Below are 22,446 nucleotides of genomic sequence, written 5' to 3' on the forward strand. Positions count from 1 at the left end.
TCTGTAAGATTTAAAAAATTATTTAATACTTCTTAAACAATTACCAAATTATCTACAATACATATATTTAACTTTTGACATTATTTTTTAATAGAGGAAATAAAAGGAAACCATATGATGTATATTAGCTAGTAGCCCTTACCAATGCTGACATTTCTCACCTGAAGAAATACATACAGCCTCAAGCAGTATTTTCTCTATTTCTTATAAAATAAACTAGAACATTAAAACATTTATATTCATTCATTAGGATCCTTAGATATCAGTAAAACACTAAGCCTGTCAATTTAGATTGATTTTATGAAGCTCTAGTGACTAATTTATTACAAACTTATAAATAGAAAATGATATATGCTAGTCTACATCTTTTAGTAGTGAGTAGAAGTATAAAAAGCATAATTATTCCTCTTAGAAGTAGTGCATTATATGCTTATGAATTCATATCAGCTTTAGGAACACAGACCAACTTTTTTTCTGGAAACACTGTCTATAAAAAGACATAAACAAGATTTTTGTCACTCAACAGATTTTTGGAATAAATACTCAACTCAAATTGCTGTAGTTACTAACATATTATGAATGAGCATACAAAGTAGATACATTTCATTATCTTAGAAATTCTATTTTATTAAAAACAAGATAGTATTATTAAATAAATTATTGAAAACATATCCTTAAAAGAAATGCCATTTTCTAACATTAAAACTTAAGCAGACATATGATCTCTTATCGGAATCCTTTCACCATATATTCCCAGTATGCCTTCCCTGCTTCACAATCCCCTGTTCTCCACACATACTAACTACTGTTCTAACTAACTAGAGACATGGTTAATCTTTGAAGACACTGTCTTTGTTCTGCATTACTTGCAGGTGCAAAATGGAGCATGCATTTTGAATGCTCCCTCCATAGCAGTGTTGTGTACCTCTATTCTGACAATGATTTTTATTTTATATTATAATTACTGTTCACCTTACCTTTTCCTTTATATATCAATAAACATTAGAGGAAGAGCTTTGCCTAGTGACCTCTGTATCTTTGGCAAAGGTATGCCTATATCTTGAATATAGTAGATCTTAGTTATTTTAATTGAATCTTGTTTAGTTCATGAAGCCACAAAGGCCAATGACTATCAAACTAGGGAGATACATTTAAAAATTAGAATAGGCCAGGCGTGGTGGCTCAGGCCTATAATCCCAGCACTTTAGGAGGCTGAGGCAGGTGGATCATGAGGTCAAGACATCGAGACCATACTGGTCAACATGGTGAAACTCCGTCTCTACTAAAAATACAAAAAAATTAGCTGGGCATGGTGGCGCATGCCTGTAGTCCCAGCTACTCGGGAGGCTGAGGCAGGAGAATTGCTTGAACCCAGAAGGTGGAGGTTGCAGTGAGCCAAGATAGTGCCATTGCACTCAAGCCTGGGTAACAAGAGCGAAACTCCGTCTCAAAAAAAAAAAAAAAAAAAAAAATTAAAATATTATTGAGGTGCTCCAATACAAACAATGCTAACAGAAAAGTGTTTTCATTATGAAGTACACATGACAGTAAGGAAAACAGTTCAAGAAATCAATAGCATTTAAGAAATATATATGTTTATATAAAGTTATATATATACACACACATGTATATACACACAAACACATATGTTTTGTCTATATAGACATAGAAACACTAGCATAATAAGCAAAAGATAGAGTAAACAAGGCAAGAGTAACCCAATATGGAGGCATAAAAAGGAAGGAAAGACAGCTTCTCTGAGATGATGAATCCTCAGTGTTAAGAAGGCCTCTGCCATATTATCTAACTAAAGAACACTTAGAAATACATTTAACCAAGGAGGGGAAAGATTGATACAATGCAAACCATAAAATATTGATGAGAAAAACTGAAGAGGATACAAATAAATTGGAAGATATTCCAGGTTAGTGGATTGGAAGAATTAACATTGTTAAAGTGTCTGTACTATCCAAAGTGACCCACAGATTCAATCCAATCCTGTTAAAATACCAATGAAATTCTTCACAGATACAGGAAAACGCAATCCTAAATTTGTATGAAACCACCAAAGACCCCAAACAGCCAAAGCAATTTTGAGCAAAAGCAACAAAGTTGGCATAATTATCTGACTTCAAAATATTCTGCAATGCATAGTAACCAAAACAGCATAGTACTGAGGGAATCGGTTCTCTTTCCAGGTCGTAGCTTTAAGGGCAAGAATTTCCCGGTGCCACGCCCCTCTCCCATCTCTCTCCATTCAGGAGATTCAACGGTTTATGTTTGAATTTCGCAGGCGCAGGAAGAAACTATAAGTCAATCACTCCAGCGGAAGTTCTAAGGAACTCCTTTCATTGGCCCAGGGTCTTGGAGAAGGTGGGGGTTCCTCCCAGGATAAATGTCCATGCCCACACACCTGGCCGGATTTCCCATCGGCAATCCCCTTCCACACTCTTACTGGAAGACTTTCTCTTCTTCTCCTTTCCTTCTCTTTTCTCTACCTAAATAAAATCGCCTTTCTGCAACACTTTTTGTGTTCGATATTGGTTTTACGAGCATACGGTCCACCTGCAGTGGCCCCACCCCTTATTCCTTAAAAGGTTGGAGGCCAAGAACGTATAACGATCACCAGCATTCAAGAAAAAACCCGGTTACGGTACTGAGATAAAAATAGACGTATAGCAAATGGAAAACAATAGACAATACAACCAAATCCACACACTTAACAGACAATGAATTTTCAGCAAAAGTGCCAAAATCTCACATTAGGGAAAGGACAATGTGTCTTCAGTAGATAGTGCTGGGAATCTTGAATATTCACATGCAGAAAAGTAAAGCTAGATTTCTATCTCTGCTCGTATACAAACATCAACTCAAAAGGGATTCAAGACCTAAATATAAGACCTGAAATAAGAAAACCACTAGAATAAAACATAGGGGAAATGCTTCATGACATTTGTCTGGGTACAGACAAATGAAACAGAAAGAGAAAAACAGAATTATATTGAACTAAAAAGCTTGGGCACAGGAACGGAAACAATCAACGCAGTGAAGAAACAACCTACAGAACAGGAGAAAATATTTGTAAACTATGAATTTGATAAGAGGTTGATATCTAGAAAATACACAAACTCAAAGAACTCAACAGCAAAAGAAAAAAAAAGTCTCATTTAAAAATGGGCAAAAGACCTCAAAAGACATTACTCAAAAGAATACATACAAATGACCAACAGCTATGTGAAAAAAATGATCAACATCACTAATTATTAGGGAAATGCAAAACAGAACCACAGAGCTATCACCTCCCTCCCATTAGAATGGCTATTATCAAAAAGACAAAAAATAACAAATTCTGCTGTAGATGCAGAGAAAGAGGAACACTTAATACACTGTTGGTGGGAATGTAAATTATTACAGCCATTATGGAAAACAGTATGGGGGTTCCTCAAAAAATTAAAAATCGAGCTATAATATGATCCAGCAATCCTACTGTTGAATAGATCCACAAGAATTTCAATCAGTTTGTTGAAGAGATACCTGCACTTCCATATTTATTAGGACTATTCACAATAGACAAAACATGGAATAAATCTAAGTGGCCATCAACAGATGAATGAATACAATGTGGAATATGTGCATAATGGAATACTACTCAATATGAAATAACAAAAGCAGCTATAAAATAATGAATGCTTATTTTACTTAACATGATGTCCTCCAGATCCATCCATCTTGCTGCAGACGATAGGTCTGTCCCAGAGCCAGCAGCATGGATGGATCTAAAGGACATTATGTCAAGTAAAATAATCAGTGCACAGAAAGACAAACGCTATATTATCTACTCATGTGTGGAATCTGAAGATGATCCATAGAATTAGAGAGCATAATAATGGTTAGTAGTGGCCAGAGGGAGGGAGGTAGAAGGGAGACTAGAAAGAGATTGGTCAATAGGTGCAAAGTTAAACGGAGGAGGAATAAATTCTAGCGTTCTACTGCACAATAAGTTGACTATTACTAACAATATTGTATCATATGTTTCAATATAGCTAGAAGAGAATATTTTGAATGTTCTCACTGTGAAGAAATGATAAATGTATGAGGTAATGGATATGCTAAATATCCTGATTTGATTATGATACAACGTGTAGACATGTATCAAAACATCACACCATACCAGATAAATATGTACAATTATTATGTATCAATTTTTTAGAAGTTTGATTGTGCTTGTTTAGTAAATTTAAAAGAAATTCCTAAATATTTTGACACTATAAAAGATTTTCCAAAATTTGGCCAAGGTCCATGTGTTCATTTCCAAGTGACTAGACCCATTTGCAGGTTAGAAATAGCCATATAGCCAGGTGCGGTGGCTCACACCTGCAATCCCAGCACTTTGGGAGGTGGAGGCAGGTGGATTGCTTGAGATCAGGAGTTTGAGATCGGCCTAACTAACATGGTGAAACTCCATCTCTACTAAAAATAGAAAAATTAGCCCAACACAGTGGTGGGCACCTGTAAGCCCAGCTACTCAGGAAGCTGAAGCACAAGAATCACTTAAACCTGGAAACGGAGGTTGCAGGAGCCGAGATTGCGCCACTGCACTCCAGCCCAGGTGACAGAGCAAGACTCCATCTCAAAAACAAACAAAGTAAAAGTAATAGCCCTAGAGTGAAAGGATGTTTACATTTACCTCACTGTCTGTAAATGTTACCATGTTTGACGACATTCTACAGGAAAACATTTTCTAAATCTTAATGTATATATTTTGAAAATAAATTGACAATAGAAAAATATGTCACAGATGATCATTTATCTGGATATTTTTAACTAAAAAATTCATTTTAGTAATAATTGAAGAATGACTTAAAGTACTGCAGAATGTATGGGGGGAAATTCAGTCCTGCCTGCTAGCAGAGAATACTTAATATCACCGTGGCCTAAATAAAGAGACAATTAGATTAGAACAGGCTTCAATACTATGTTATGGTAAACTGACTAGTAAAACATGTATGATGCTGATTTTTAGACATTTGTATTTTGGCAATTTAAAATTGTTCTTTTGAAAAAATAAAGCATACATATTTTTATTTATAATCTATTTGCAAAACAGGAATATATATGATGTGACAGGATGTTATCATATTATCACTGCATTATTCCACAGTTAATGTCTAAATATCCAAAATTATATTAATCTGAAAGAGGTCAGGCCTAGTTTACCATATAAGGAAATATATTCAATGGTGAAAATTGGGATGCTGGGATATTCGCACAGTCAGAATAACCTTATGTTATTAGAGTTTAGATGTTGAAAGCTGTATTAATCTTTAAAACTATGAAGTGAAATATTTATAATAATTAAAGATTAGTTTTACATTTCCCTCATTAGAGATATATAGATATCTCAAATGTATATACGATGTGTTAAATTCCTGACTATCTTGTGATCTATATAATTTTTTTTTTTTTTTGAGATGGAGTCTCGCTCTGTCACCAAGGCTGGAGTGCAGTGGCGACATCTTGGCTCACTGCAACCACCACCTTCCAGGTTCAAGCAGTTGTCCTGTCTCACCCTCCCAAGTAACTGGGACTACAGGCATGTGCCACCATACCTGGATAATTTTTTGTATTTTTAGTAGAGCCAGAGTTTCACCATGTTATCTAGGATGGTCTGGATCTCCTGACCTCATGATCCACCTGCCTCAGCCTCCCAAAGTGCTGGGATTACAGAAGTCAGCCACCGCACCCAGCCAATTTATGTAATTTTAAAAATTATTTTTCATGGTCACAACACTTTTGAACATTTGTCCACAAATGTTTTTTAAATTTAAAACTTTTTCATTGTTAATTTAGGTTTGTGCTTCTTTCCAGTCATGAAAAAACCTTTATAATAACAGCATATAAATATTCCTACAAATTTCAATATCTTCCTCAAGACTTACTAATGCCTTACTCTTCATGTATTACACAAGAATATTTCATATTACATTTACTCTATGTAAAATGAATTCAACTTTTATTAAATCCATTTTTAATGACTGACACATTTTCATTTTTAACGTAATTAAAGCTCTATGTCTAAACCAAGTCAAAAACAATTATGACTGAAGGAAACTAAAGACATCTCTCTCCTAAAACTAAAGCCAAATAAATTTCAAATAGGTTTCTTCACTTCTTTAATAGTTATTTACCACTTGCAAATAGGGAAATCAAAATCTCTCCTTTTGAGAAATATTTTCCACTAAACCCAAATCAGTCAGCAAAATGTCTAACTATGCACATTATAGTGAAACACAGGAACACTGACAGGTTAAAAAAGTATGTTAGAACATATTAAGTTAAAAAAATGTTTTCAAGATTTAACATTTTAAATTTAACTACCACATTAAGTTTTCCTTTATATTTAAGTTCTCTAAAGCTTTAAGTCAACCACATACTGGGTTTTGAAAGGCCAAAATAGAGAAATTATCTTTTCAAATAGCTACAAATTCATGCTGCCTGAATTAGGGAAGTATCCTAGCAGAATAGGGTGGAAATACTGTACCTTAATTCATACCTGGGTAAAGAATGGTTCATAAATCTCAACTCCTTTATCAGATCCCTGCAGCAAGACCTCCTGGCCACGTCTCCAGCTGTACCGAACAGGTGGATTGGAATTGGCAACACACCGGAGGAACACTGTTCTCTCATAGTAAAATTGTTCTTTAGCTTCGCCTATACTTTGATGAACAGTTACTACTGGGTCATCCAAATCTAGAAGAAGTAAAAACAACCAAATGGCAATGTTATTAGATGACTTTTTTAAAAAATATATATTTTATTGCATTTTAGGTTTTGGGGTACATATGAAGAACACGCAAGATTGTTGCATAGGTACATACATGGCAATGTGGTTTGCTGCCTTCCTCCCCATGACCTATATCTGGTATTTCTCCCCATGTTATCCCTCCCCAACTCCCCACCCACCACTGTCCCTCCCCTAGTTCCTCACCACAGACCCCAGTGTGATGCTTCTCTCCCTGGGTCCACATGTTCTCATTGTTCAACACCTGCCTATGAGTGAGAACATGCAGTGTTTGATTTTCTGCTCTTGTGTCAAGGCTACAGTAATCAAAACAGCATGGTACTGGTACCAAAACAGAGGTATAGACCAATGGAACAGAACAGAGGCCTCAGAAGTAACACCACACATCTACAACCATCTGATCTTTGACAAATCTGACGAAAACAAGCAATGGGGAAAGGATTCCCTGTTTAATAAATGGTGTTGGGAAAACTGGCTAGCAATGTGTAGAAAGCAGAACTGGACCCCTTCCTGACACCTTACACTCAAATTAACTCTAGATGGATTAAAGACTTAAACATAAGACCTAACATCATAAAAACCATAGAAGAAAACCTAGGCAAAACCATTCAGGACATAGGCATAGGCAAGGACTTCATGACTAAAACACCAAAAGCCTTGGCAACAATAGATAGATGACTTTTAAAGTATTGTGCATATGCAACCCAACCAAAAATGTGTATTCCTCAATGATTGTATTACTTAGCACTAGGTTCTTTTTTTTTCACTCAGCTTATTGAGTTCATTTGCAAAGACGTTTCTAGTAAGAAGTATATTAGTATCTTCTATTTGTTGATATAGTACAAATAATCTTGTGTATTTCCAACTCTTTGTCAATAGCCACATAAAACAGAGTTCCATGAGACAGATAAAAATTTAAAACACTCAAATTCAAGAGTTTAACCAAAACAATGGACCTCAGTGACAAAAAAATTAGTATCAAGCTGCCCAACTAACTCTTTCTCTTTTTTCTTTTTTGAAACAGGGTGTGCTCTGTCATCCAGGCTGAAGTCCAGTGGTGCAATCAGAGCTTACTGCAGCTTCAACCTCCTGGACCCAAACCATCCCCTCACCTCAGCCTCCTGAGTAGCTGAGACTCAGGCATGTGCCACCATGCCCGACTAATTTTTTTGTTGTACAAACAGGGTCTGGCTATGTTGCTTAGGCTGATCTTAAACTCCTAGCTTCAAGTGATCCTCCCACCTCCGGTCTCCCAAACTGCTAGGATTACAGGCGTGAACTACTGTACTGGACCTCTTTGTCTTAACATACTTCTTTTTCCAATTATTTATAACATATATTAAAAACAATTAAAAATTGTTTGTAAATTATTAGAATATTTATAGTACCAAAATATGACCTTGCACAGGATTAAATATCTCAAATTTTATATTCCAGATTATATCTGTTAATTTGAAGAGTGCTAAAAGAAGGCATTATTGGCATTATTAAAAGGCATTCCAATTTCTATTACTGTATATTGGAACTAAATATGTGTCCTTTTGCATGTATCCTAAAGAAAGACTACACAGTAGAGGCTCAGCATTTTCTGAAAAATTCATAAATACCTTGGGCTTTGTGTGTCAAATGATTACTGTCTCAACTACTCATTGCTACCATTGCAGTGTGAAAGCAGCCAAAGACAATAGGTAACTTAATGATGAATGTTGCTGAGTTCCAGTAAAACTCCATTTATAAACGCAGGCACTCCTCAACCAGGTTTGGCTAATGGACCATAATATGCCAACTCCTAATATGGCATATTCCAGGTTCTTAAGAGAAAAATAAATTTTAACAGTGTACTTGCCTTAAAGCAACAAGCTCTTAGTTCCATGTGCTAGTATAAACTTAGTATATACTTTAAGTATGATGCAAAACCTGCTGTGTTCATTGCCACCTTTTAATTATAACCAAGAAGGGTTACTTAACTTTGGGGTCTTCAATTTCCTTGTCAGCAAATCAGAATAATAATGATACCATATTATTTAGGCTGTCGAAGGATTAAATGAGATAGTCCATCAAGCCCTGGACACATAGCACTAAGTGGTGCAAAAGTAATTTCAGTTTTTGCTATTACTTTTAATGAATGCTTAATAAAAGTTACCTATTACTATTATTAATATTATCACCATCATTATTCATTACTGGAGTCTCATTTAAACTCCTATTGATTCTATGCTGTTTTGTTTTTATTTCACCAATTCATAATACACTCAACTATTACTATAAATAGGTAAAATGCCACTTGCCCATTGTTCAGACTATCAAATGCTTCTACATGACAAAAACTTTTACAAAGGCCTGAAAATAACCTACAGTATTTATATGGGCATAAGAATACTGAACTCTGTGAGCATATGCTACCCTGAATATTTAAAAGGCATTGTTCTTTAGAAAAGACTCTTTCTGATGTGTTAACATAACAAAAAGCCAACAAAAGTAGTGAAGTAATACCTACCCTAGAGAATCAAAGTAAAGAACAGAATCCAAAATTTTCCCATTTTTTTAAAAAGTTTTTTTTCTTTCAAATGTGAATCGCTTGACAGCCCTACTTTGATTTCTAGTTTTGCAACATTCTGAGGATTCTTTTCTCTTCCAACATTAGAATACTTTCACAGCTACCTCAAAGGCCTCTAATTTTAGTAGTGTAAATTTACAGAACAACTGCTGCTTTTTGGTAAAGTTTAAAGGAACTTTCCATTTAAATTCACTCTATTAGCTGCAGTGATATATGCTGTCTGGTTTTATTAAGTTGCGATATTTAGGGACACCAGCATCATTACTATGAAATGTTTGGAGGTTTTAAAAATCTATCAAACTTGGTAATTAGCCTTTCACATATATCATATATATATTTATTGAATTTAGCCTTAGTGACTTGAAAAAAGATACTCTAATTCAACTGTAAACCATTTGTTTTCTTGTTCAAAACATAAGTTCTTTTAGTCACAGGCTCATTTTTGGAAGTTATGAGCTGTATATGTTATAAAAATTAAATTCTGAATTCAGAAAGGTCAGGAACAAAACAGAATTGGATAGTAAACAGTGTAACAATGGTGAGTTCCAAACTGTTAATAGGGCTGCACTTTCCAACATCCACTTATTGATGTATCCCTAGCTCTTTTCTTGTTACGTGGTGGTGTCAACAGACTCAGTCTGGAATAGATCAGACCTGCTTTTCCCTGGTCTGAATGACTTTTGGGTAATTGGTTTTCAAGATTCTAATTTTGTGACAATGGCTTAGAGTATTGGCTATCTGTTGAATTCATTCACGTTTAGAAATTTTGAAGTGTTTCCTTGCATTTCAGATTTTAAAACAACATGCCAAAACAAGATTTGTTTTAGACAAGTAAAACGATAGCACAGCTAAAAATCTATAATTTTAAGGGAGATTATACATGTGTGTGTGCCCACGTGTATGCACATGTGTATACACAGAATAATTTAATTTACACACACATATCACTTAAATCTATTTTAATATATATTCCTTATATTACTAAATACATACTGAATATTTGCGTTTGATTTAGGACAGGTTTCTGAGAAAACAGATTCAGAGATGTGTGTGCACAAATGGTTCTGGGAAGTACCTTATAGATCAACACATGTGAGAGAGTAAAAGAAGTAGGATTGATCAAGGGAGGGTTGAACTACAGTACAGTTGTAGGACTCAGTAGCTTTGTAGAACGTTCTGAGCTGTTATATCCCCTCAAAGCTGCCTGCCCTGAGGCTAAGTGGCTAAGACTTTATACACCCTCCCCTCCCCTATCAACGGGTCATTCAATTTCTGCTACTCCTCACTAGGAGACATAACCTTGGTAAGGCCTGATCCGTTTGGCTTATTTCTAGACAGGGTAATTTTAGCTGATAGCAGTTATCTGCTAATACTCTCAGCAGCGGGAGGAATGAGTGCTTCAGCCCTGAGGAAGGCATCTGACTGGTGCACTGCAGTATCCACTCAGATCTACTTGCTAGGTGTGGGTAAGTGCGACAAATCCATCCAGGAAAAGCTACTCCAAGACTCCAGTTAGTTTCTTTCTGGGAAAACATTCAAAAGGAACAATAGTAGGACTATATCCATCATCTCCTTCTACTATTGCCATTCAAGAATCCGCTCACTCTGGGCTAGCACATCTTTTGGTGTAGGTAGCTTACCTAGTTGCATTACTAAAATTCTGTCAAATTTAAGTCCTTGATCATCATATCCTTCGCAAACGGAGACTATTGTACTTGTCTGTTTACGACCAAAAATTGAACAAGCATTCATGTTTAGAAATGTCTAAACATGAATGAATTCAACAGAAATGACTCACTGCCCGAACTGGGTATCACACATAACATTCACTGCCTCACTATGTAACAACAGTCCTACCAAAAGCCTCATATAGGCTGCTCACTCCCAACAGGATAGTGACTCCTCTTCTCTGTTGTTTGCTGACACTGAAGCCACAAGCAACTGAGTTGCTGCCATGGCTTAAAGATTAATGGGACTCTTGCTGTGTCATTTAATAGAAGCTTTTTCTCTTTCTGGGAACTGGGGCCTCTCAACTGGCAGAGCCCAGAGTTGCGGGAAAGAAATCATTCCCCCAGAGGGTCATTGGATGTGATGATAGTGAGGTCACTTCTTAGTTCTTGGACCTATGTATTCTATATGGAGAAAAAGAAGCATATAATAATGGTCACTGACTTAGAATTTAACTGCTTCCTGGAGGGTAGCACCCACTCCTTACTGGATATTTTCTCTACGAGACTCAATTGTCCTCTCTAAAACGCCATTCTCTCACTCTATTAAGTTAGTAATTTTAGCTGATGTAGTACATGATATGACCAGATAATCCATGGCAATGTGCCCACTCCAGAATGCCAGATATCCAGGTCAATTTGTATCCTATGTAGGACATTTCTCAAAGTATCAAATTATCTCAGGAGTCCCTTTTCCTTAATGTATGTCCAAGTAAATGGATGTAGGTTTTTTGTAGAAAGAACTGAGAGAATAATTACCATATACATTTGCTATGGTGTTTTGGGTTCCTTTCTGGTGATTCAGTCTTTAGTCAATGAGGTCAAAGTCTGAAAACTGCCTCAGGTACAGATATTGGACAGGAAATCATGGCTTTTTATTAGGTGTCCATATGTAGACTCTTATTCACCTATTTTTAATTTATTTTAATTGTATAGATTGTGCAACTGTTTGTTCACAGTCCACTTATTTTCCCCTAGAGATGCTGCATTCTGTTAACCATCTCCATAGCTGTGAATCTGGAGTCTTAGATATATTTGAACTAGCCATTCATTAAGATATGTGTGCCTGGCCGGGCATGGTGGCTCATGCCTGCAATCTCAGCACTTTGGGAGGCTGAGGTAGGTGAATCATTTGAGGTCAGGAGTTCAAGACCAGCCTGGCCAACATGGTGACACCCACCTCTACCAAAAATACAAATTAGCTGGGCATCGTGGCAGGTGCCTGTAGTCCCAGGTACTTGGGAGGCTGAGGCAAGAGAATTGCTTCAACCCAGGAGGTGGAGGGTGCAGTGAGCCAATACCTACTTTTCTTGTGGCAACTAAGAACTACCACCTAGCCTCTATTATTTTGAAGACCTGTCATCCTCACCGTTATGAGAGAGGCCACTTCTATAATAGCATCTACTGTTATCAACATTTGCCTACAGAGGACAGTCACCACTGAGCTTCTTAATGATGCTTGTGTCTCAGTCATCAGCACATTCTTATTGCTTTAGTCAATGAGGTGTCTTCCAAGCCTTTATAAAGAGTGAGCTGATGATATTTCTGGACCTTAGCTGACATATTCACTTTAGCATTCCCCCATCTTTGAGTCATTTGGTCCTTTTTTCACTGTCTGTACAGCAGTTTTGGCATTTATACTTTATTTAGTGGAGACCATTCTTTTCCACAAGCTTCCAAGAGCCATCCTAGCAGTGTCTAACACTATTTCCTGCCGTCCTTGTCTAAGTGTTAAATCTTGTATCAGAATGTTCCCATATCAATAATCTGTGTCACTATCTTCACTTGACCTTATTTTATGCCCCCAATTTTATTCAGTGTCATATTCTCCAACCCATCTCAGCCAGCAGCCTCAGAATCTAGCTCCATACATACTTCCCTAACTGCTGGCTGGGGTCTACAGTTAATTTGAAGCATAATCATTTTCCTCTCTTAGAAGCCCAACATTTCCATAGCCAAGTAATATTATCTATTGGCCTCATACGAATCTGGTGACCAAAATGTAGGTGGGGTCATATCCTAAGAGTGGGTGTGTGTTACCTCCAAGGGAAGAAGTTTCTGTATCATCTTCAAGCAAGATGGAAATCACTGCCTCTAACAGGGAAGAACAGGTGACTTCTGTAGGTCCAGATGGTTTAGGAAAATTTGAGGCTTCAAGGTTATGGAGTCCATAAACCCAGAAGTAACACCCCCTACAAGATCCTCCTTGTTCCCAACCAGGGTTCAAGACTCTGGTGTAGCTGAGGATGCAGGCCTATTGAAATTCTGTTATACTTTTAAGTAAGTCCTAAGCCTTATTATCAGATTTTATGACATCTGACTGCAGAAGAATCTCTGCATTTTGCCAAAGAGGTCTTATGCTCTCATATCACTATCAAGTGATGATTAATTACACTCAACCTGTCATTTTTTTTCTCCATTGCATAAAGGAACCCAGCAGAACCTAACTGATTCCATTGTCCTTATAATTATTACTTTCCTCTGAATTCCTTAGAAGTCTGAAATATTGAACTCACAGGTAACACATATTACCTTTCATCAATACGTATCCTTGTTTCTCACAGGCGATGTTTTTAACAAGTTCCCACTATAGTGATCAACAGCTATCAATGGTTGACCAGACGCAGTGGCTCATGCTTGTAATCTCAGCACTTTGGAAGGCCAAGGTGGGTGGATCATCTGAGGTAGGGAATTCAAGACCAGCCTCGCCAACGTGGTGAAACCCCATCTCAACTAAAAATTCAAAAAGTAGCTGGGCATAGTGGCACATGCCTGTAATCCCAGCTACTCAGAAGGCTGAGGCATGAGGATCCCTTGAACTGGGGAGGTGGAGGTTGCAGTGAGCCGTGACAATCTGAGGTAGAGAATTCAAGACCAGGCTCACCAACATGGTGAAATCCCATCTCTACTAAAAATGCATCATTTTCTCTAGTTTATAAATGTAGTTCAGGGAGTATAAAATCTGTCTCTATATTTATTCAACAGTCAATTTTCATACTTTATGCCTCTGATGATATTACATAACCACACTTAACTATTTTCTATTATTTTATTTATATTTATTTATTCTCTTTAAAATAAACATTTTAATTTTATAGACTATGTGTGAAATTCAAATATGATATTATATGAAATAATTACAAAATGTTATTTTAAGAGCATATGATTTTTATTATTAAACAGGGTCCAAATTTCTTCAGATGTATACAGTAATGTAAATAGTTGAGTACATTATTTGATATATGAATATTTTAAATATATTTCCATAACACAACTAATATGGTTTCCTAAAAAATATATTTATATGTGTATAGGACTCATACCTTAGTTAGAGTCTTGAAAACCAATATAATGGACACACTCAATAATAATCTAATAAATTAACATAAAAGAAGATTAATCTGTCATGAATATAGTCATTGTCAGTTTTCAGCAATACAACTGATATATATCATAATAATAATCTAAGAAAATCTTGTTTTTTCACTTAAATGTGGTAGGTACCCCTTTATAACTAATTTTCTTTAAACTTTTTTTTTGGCTGATTAAATATGCCAAACACTGGTAGATTAAATTCAGTTTAAGAAAATTAATATATAATAATATATGCTGTTTTTCTTAACTCTAGAAGCAATTGTATACCTAAAGAATTTGTGCTATGAAAAAATTTGACATAGGTTTTGATGTAATGGTAAGAGAAATGTTCCAAGACAATCTGAATTTTTCCGCAGTTTTTCTTTGTACACCTACAAGAATTATCTACTTGCCCAGTTTTACCTTACAATGTTTTTTTGAGTTGCTATTAATCTTAACATATAGGCGTTCAGGATGCACTGTACAAATAATCAAATGAGTGATATACCGAATATTTATTGAATATCTATTTTGGGCCGAGATTTTTTGGAAGAAACCTCACATATGCCAAGTAATTTCATTTTTAAAGAAACCTCATCTCTTTTCATGTCCTAAGAAGTCAAGTTTCAGAGAGATTAAGTAATTTGCCAGCATATATGTAACAGGATGAGTATTATCATCAAATATGTCTTAATCTAAAATGTTTATATTCATTTTCATTCATATCTTACATGTCTGCAATATGCTAAGCATTATATAAATCATTCAGTTAACAAGCAGCCTACAAGTCATGAGCCAAAATAAATAAGATGAAAAAAACACAAATAAAAGATCCTACAGAGATGTAAGCCAAATACAGACAACTATTTCTTTCTGCAAAGAATAGTAAAACCTTCCTGAAAAGATGATGCCTGAAATAAATCCTAAATTATGAAGAGAGTATGTCAAGTAATATATTAAATAATTACAAAATGTTATTTTAAGTAAACAGCATGTGATTTTTATTAAACAGGTCAAAATTCTTCACATGTATATAGTAATGTATACATGTGAAGAGTAGGAAGGAGCACATATAAAGTTCTGAGATATCAGAGCCAATATCAGATATCCAGCAAAGCTAGTAAAGATTTCTGGATGTTGGGGAATCATAATTTGGTATGATGTTTGAGACACAAAAATGCACCAAATCCTTAGTAGCACCATCTATGCTAAAGAAAATCAATTTCATTATATTACTTTTTTGGCCAAGCTTTCGCTTTAGAAAGATCATCCTGGCTCTTTCTGGAGAAGAGATTTGGAGGTGGCAAAAAGAATGGTAATGCGGTGAGCCGAGATCGCGCCATTGCACTCCAGCCGGGGTAACAAGAGCGAAACTCCGTCTCAAAAAAAAAAAAAAAAGAATGGTAAGAAGATCAGCAAGAAGGTGGCGGTAACAACTGAGATGAACAATGACACGGGCTTTGAAATAAGGGTTCTAATAGGCATGGAGAGGAGGCTTAATAAACTGAACTGGGTGAGTGATTAGAAACAGGGCTGGGCAAAAGGTGGGAGTTAAAAAAGGTCTCTAAGGACCTGGCTTTGGCAGTTGGGTAGACAGTGCACTAACTGAAACACGAAATGTAGAGAGAGAACTTTACCAGGCTGTGGGTGGGGTGGGATGGGAGTTGTAAAAGGTAAGAAAGTTGATGAGTTCTGTTTGGATCATGTGACTCGCTCCTCTAGTTGCAATGCACACGACCTAGAGCCAGAATAAATCTGGGCTACAGATATGGATTTGGGAGTCAGCAGTATGCTACGGAGGGGAATGGAGCACTTGAGGATGGAGAATGGAAAAAGGGAAGGATCAGTGAGAGAGGCCTGGGCAGTGCGTGTGCACATGCACGCTTACACACAGAAAGTTGGGCAAGAGGGATTTGTAAAAGACTAAGGAAAAAGTGATGAAAGAGGAGGAGAGGTAGAGTCGAAACAAATCAATAGCAAATAAATAGCACTTCCACACATGGAGAGGTTGGAGAGCAGAGTAAGTGGTGAAAAGACAACAAAACTAAAAATTGACTTTAAATTTGACTAGTGATAGATCACTGGCGACCTTTGCTAGGGTTGTGTCAGTGGAGTGATGGGTCTAGCATTTTCCTGTACTTTACAGAGTCAAGTAAAACACGGAGAAAGTCAAGTAAAACATGGAGAGATTAATGGGTATACTCCTTTCAAGAAATTTGACTCTGACCAAAAAAAAAAAAAAAAAAGAGAGAGAGAGTAGAGGACACCATGTGATCAAGAGAGTCTTGTTTTGTTTTGTTACTGGTTTGTTTTTCATTAAGCTGAGAGAACTTGTTTTTCCTTAGGCTGAGTACATCTAAATTCCTAGGATAAAATAAAACATAAGGAGCTTTAGGAAAATGCCCAATGTTTGAAATAACTATTTTTAGTAAACTATTATTTTAGTGGTATACTTTTGATGGCAGCAGCGGCCCATCTGGAGTGGCTGCTGCAAAGACATGGCTGCAGTGGGGGAGATGTGGCAAGGGCTGTGCACTCTGTGGAGCCTGTGGGAGCCGGGAACAAGCAGGAGTCTCACCCTCTTTCAAGTTGGTTGGGTGGGAGCCCTGCGATCCCAGGTGCAGCTGCAGCCACCCAGCCACAGCAAGGGACCCAGACATCCCTGTGCCCTCCGCCCATGAAGCCCCCTAAGCCTGCATGCTTGGAAGTACCTGCTTCCACTGCCTGGCCTCTCCTGGCTCCCACCTCCCAATTTTGGAACAAAGTTGTGGCCCAACCCAGGCGCTGTCATGACCAGGCCTGGTGTGTGCGTGCTAGGAGTGGCACTGACACACCAGCCTCCTACTGCTTCACCCACCTCTGGACTTTGGGTGCTGACAAGTACAGTAGAGAGGCCAAGATGGGGCTGAAGGCCACTTGGCACCAGCCTGCAGGCACCCCTTAGCGTGAACAGCCTGGGCTCCATGAAGAGAGCAGAAGGCAGATAGGCTCCTGGACAGACGGGGGCAGGACCCCTGTAAAACCCCACCTTAAAACCAGGGACTCTGTAGAATGGGAACCAGGCTGCCAATTCCCTCTACCGGAGTGAGAACTTATGGTGCTTTTCCCAGTCTTGCCCATGGCTGCGCATGGACCAATTAGCGCCTACTTCCTCCCCTTTGAAGCCCATTAAAATTCCAGACTTGGCCAGACTTGGACAGAAAATGGGATGACCTAATTGGGGAAAAGAGCTATGCACTCTGGGGGTCTCCTCTCCACTGACAACTGTACACTCATCATGACAACCTGCCTGCAGACAGGAGCTACCCATTCTGAGTCTCTGAGGGCTGTACAGACCCTGGGATGACCTGCCTGCAAAAGGAGCCACCCACTTCAGGTCTCCTGAGACCTGTACTATAGCTCAGTAAAGCTGTAGTTTTATTGTGTAGCTCACACCTGTAGTTGTCCATGTACCTCATTCTTCCTGGATGTGGGACAAGAACTTGGAACCTTCTAAATGGTAGAACTGAAAAAGCTCTAACACAAACAGGGCTGAAACATGCCTCCTTGCTTGCCACATTGCTGGTGATGAAAAGGAGAGAAGACAGAAACAGAGATGAGCCATGGTCCTTTGGGGAACCCAGACCTAGGAGCTCCCCAAGCCAGAGCTGTGACATTCTCTTTAGGACTCTGCAGTTCCTTGAGTCTCCAAGATTCTGGGCACCACGATGTTCCCCAGTGTCTGCAGTGAAAGCCGCTTGGAGGATGCCTGGTCCAGCTGCGGCCTAGCAGGGAGCCAATGGAGCTGCCCACCCCACCACAGCCGGCGTGCCTGGCTGTGCACAGTGGCCAGACCCTGTGGTCACTCACATACCCCTCACCACTCCATGCTTGGCTCACCCTTGGCAGGTGTGAGATCCAGGCTGGTAGCACAAGCTGAGTGCAGCCTGCCAAGCCAAGTGGGCAAAACAAACTCAATGAGCCTGAGCAAAACTTGGGTAAAGGTGCCACTGGCCACAGAGGTTTCCAGCTGGCAAAGTGATACTCCAAGGGTCTTGTGACATTTTTAATATGATTTTTTACAACTAAACATTAAGATTTCTCTTTTTTTGTTGTTGTTTTTTGAGACAGAGTCTCTGTCACCCAGGCTGGAGTACAGTGGCATGATCTTGGCTCATGGCAACCTCTGTGTCCCAGGTTCAAGTGATTCCTGTGTGTCAGCCACCTTAGTAGCTGGGATTACAGATGCACGCCACCACGCTCAGCTAATTTTTACTTTTAGTAGAGGTGGGGTTTCACCATGCTGGCCAGGCTGTTCACAAACTCCTAACCTCAGGAGATCTGCCTGCCTCAGCCTCCTAAAGTGCTGGGATTCTAGGCGTGAGCCACTGTGCCCCACCAAGATTTAGTTTATCAGTTGCGTGTACCTATTTTTCAGAAGGTTTTCATTTAAGCTCCTAGGATTCTAAGCTAGAAAACTTAAAATTATTTTTGACTCCTCCCAATGTTTACATTAAAGCACACACTTTCTTAGCCTTAAAAAATCCAAAGTCAGTTACTACACACTAAATAGCTTCGTTTGAGTTTAGTTCACTGAATTATGGAAGCATTTGTTTGGTCTACTCTCCACTTCCACTTGAGTTTCTCCAGTTACATAAGCAAGCGAACCCACCCCCCAACATGCACTGGTACAATTAATCCATATGCTTATGATTAATCAGTTATTAACTGTGACTAAAGTCACAGGGTGTAGTTACAAGTTAAAGAATCAATTAATCTCAAAAATAATCACATTAGAAGCATGTCTTCCACAGGGGTTTATTCCACCATTTGGTCCAATTTTTCTGTCTTTAATCTTTGAATTAAACCAAATGAATCTGAAAACCCAGATGGCAAAGACACACTAAAAACTATATTGGATGTCATCTTTTTCTCTGAAAACTTCCAGAAATCTTAAAAATCCTATACAGAAGATATAAAATGTGGTTCCTTAAAGAAAATAACTACTCAATACACCTAGAGGCACAAAAGCTAGAAAAGTATATTTTTTCATTTTATGGACAAGAATTTATATGACCAATATAACTACAGTATGAATGCACTATGTGATAGCTCATAACAATAGATAATGCTAATTATATGCATATGTGTGTCAACTGCCACAGCCTGAATGAAATTGTTACTGTGAAGCTATACAAAAGAGAATCAAATCATTGCTAGACATCAATAATTAAGAACAAAGCATCAATATCAACGATCTATAGTTTTTTTTCTTCAGACAGCAATTCAAAAGCATTGTTTTCTTTGATAAATCAACAGGAAATTTTACGCAAATATTGTAACAAGAAATGTTTCTTATCTTTCCTACATAGCAATTTTCGAACAATGGGTAATCTTATTTGAACATACAAAATAAAAGACAAAACAAATACTTATAGCCAACTTGCCCAAATGTGACATTTCTAAGAGTGAGGCTATCTATAAAACATAGATTTATTCATTCTAATGTGAAATTTTGCTTTTACTCATTTACTCAAACAAATTAAAATCCATTGCATCTTCAATACGTTTTTTAAAATATATGCAACTACATGTTGTATATCTCTTTGCTAATATTATCCTGGTGGTTTTGCATATCATTCTAGAGAAAAGTGTGTTTTTTTTTTTTTTTTTTTGAGATGGAGAGTCCCACTCTGAGGCCCAGGCTGGAAGTGCAGTGGTGCAATCTCGGCTCACTGCAAACTCCACCTCCCGGGTTCAAGGGATTCTCCTGCCTCAGCCTCCCAAATAGCTGGGACTACAGTTACCCAGCTAATTTTTTTTATTTTTAGTAGAGATGGAGTTTCACCATGTTGGCCAGGCTGGTCTCAAACTCCTGACCTCAGGTGATCCACCTGCTTCAGCCTCCCAAAGTGCTGGGATTACATGTGTGAGCCACAACACCCCGCCAGCAGCTCTATTTCTAATGTCAAACTTGGAGGCAACCAAGATGTCCTTCAGTGGATGAACTGATAAACAAAAGGTAGTACATACAGACAATGGAATACTATTCAGTGCTGAAAAGAGGTGAGCTCTCAAGCCATGTGTACACATGGAGGAATCTTAAATGCACCTCAGTAGGTAAAAGAAGTCAATCTGTAAAAGCAACAGGATATGATTCCAAATACATGACATTCTGGAAAAGACAAGCAATGGAGACAGCAAAAAGGCCAATGGTTGCCAATGTTTGTGGGGAAGGAGGGATAAATAGGCAGAGCACAGAGGGCCTTTAGGGCACTGGAACTACTCTGTGTGATACTAAAATGGTGGATATGTGTCATGATACATTGTCCAAACTTGTAGAATTTATAACACTAAGAACGAAGCCTAATGTAAACTATGGACTTGGGTGATAATGATGTGTCAATGCAGGTTCATCAATTGTAATGTCCCACTCTGGTATTGGAAGTTGATAGTGGGAGGGGTTGTGCATACGTCGGGGAGGAAGTACATGGGAATTTTAAAGTAACACATAAAAATAAATCTTACTTTTCTCACTAAACCTACGTCATGGAAATTCCCCCAAGGTAGGGTTCTAATCCTTCCCCACCTTTTAAAAATAGTTGTATAATATCCCTGGCCATGAATGTTTTCTAATTTAGTCAATCATTCCCATTAATTGTCTCTAAACATCTATCTTCAAACTGCTGGCTTTATTTTGATAGGGGAAATTATTGTAAGTGGGAACCTGAATTGTAACTAGTTATATCAGACTGTGCCTGAATGCTTTCCAAAAGGAATGTACATTTCACCCAAGCACATGAGTATTCGTCCTGAATTTCAGCCATAACAGGCTTTTTATCTTCTAAATGTTTATGCAATCTGACTGTGTGAAGTGATAGTTCATTGTTCCTCTATATTTACACTTCCCTGATGACTGGGGAACTTGAGTGGTTTTTCATTTGATGGTTTTCTAGACTTCTGCTTCCTTGAACTGCCTACTCAGACCCTTTGTCTATTTTTATCCAGGTTAATTATCTTTTTCTTTAAAATCAAAAAAAATCTTTGTATATCATAGATAATAATATTTTGATTATCTATTAATTTTGTTTAGTAAATCTCACTTCATAGACACATAACTCAATTTTTATATAATAAAAATAAAGCTATACAATTTCTTGTATAGCTTTTATTGGTAAAGTATAATAAAATATGGCTAGTTTTCCCCTAGATTGTAGATGAAGTCTTTACTCCATCCAGAACTGAATTTTGAATGCTGTGTCACTTAGAGGTCTAATATTATTTTCTTTTGATGGAGATATAGTAGCCACACCACCACTGAACATCATTCTACCACAAGTTAACCTGAAATTTATCATGTATTAAAGTTTCACGTTAGGATCTACTTCAGGTTTATCTTCTCTGTTATAAGAATTTATTTTTCTTTTCTTGTATAAAACCACATAATGTGACATCGAAGTTTTTAGCTACCGAATTCTACTAACAAAACTTCACCCTGTCCCAGTACCTCACTGCTATTCTATTTCATGCTTTTTTGGTTATTCTCAGGTGTCTATCTTGCAGTTAATGTCCAGATTATTTTAACAAAAAACAAACAAACAAAAAAGCAGCTGAGAAGAGGCTTATGCCTATAATCCTAGCACTTTGGCTAGGAACTCAACACCAGCCTGAGCAATGTATCTACACCCTGCCTCTACAAAACCTTTAAAAATTAGCTGGGCATGGTGCATCCTGTAATCCTTGCTACTGAGGAGGCTGAGGCAGGAGAATTGCTTGAGCTCAGGAGGTCGAGGCTGCAGTGATGAGCCATAACTGCATGCCATTCCACTCCATTTTGGGCCACAGAGCAAGACCCTGTCCCTAAAATAAATGAATAAACACATACACATACACATACAAACATAAAATTCTGCTAGGATTGTTCATTGGAAATCAATTAAATTTACATATAAATTTTAATTTTAGGTAAGTGAAAATTCAGAGACTCGTGTGACCTGGTGCCATCACCAAATATAGGTATTTTAATT

General features: G+C 37.6%; 1 protein-coding gene across 4 annotated transcripts in view; it reads right to left on the bottom strand.

Moving 5' to 3' along the window:
- Nucleotides 1-22,446, bottom strand: part of MDGA2 (MAM domain containing glycosylphosphatidylinositol anchor 2) — an 868,798-nt gene that overhangs the window by 323,429 nt on the left and 522,923 nt on the right. For all 4 annotated transcript variants that reach the window (XM_021668181.2, XM_064365839.1, XM_021668182.2 and 1 more), the window contains one exon: nt 6,554-6,750. In XM_021668181.2, coding sequence (XP_021523856.1) covers nt 6,554-6,750 — 197 coding nt within the window. The remainder of the gene's footprint in view (nt 1-6,553; nt 6,751-22,446) is intronic.

The sequence above is a fragment of the Aotus nancymaae genome, unplaced genomic scaffold, assembly GCF_030222135.1.
Source record: "Aotus nancymaae isolate 86718 unplaced genomic scaffold, 86718_ANA_hifiasm-v0.15.2.pri h1tg000062l, whole genome shotgun sequence".
NCBI lineage: Eukaryota > Metazoa > Chordata > Mammalia > Primates > Aotidae > Aotus > Aotus nancymaae.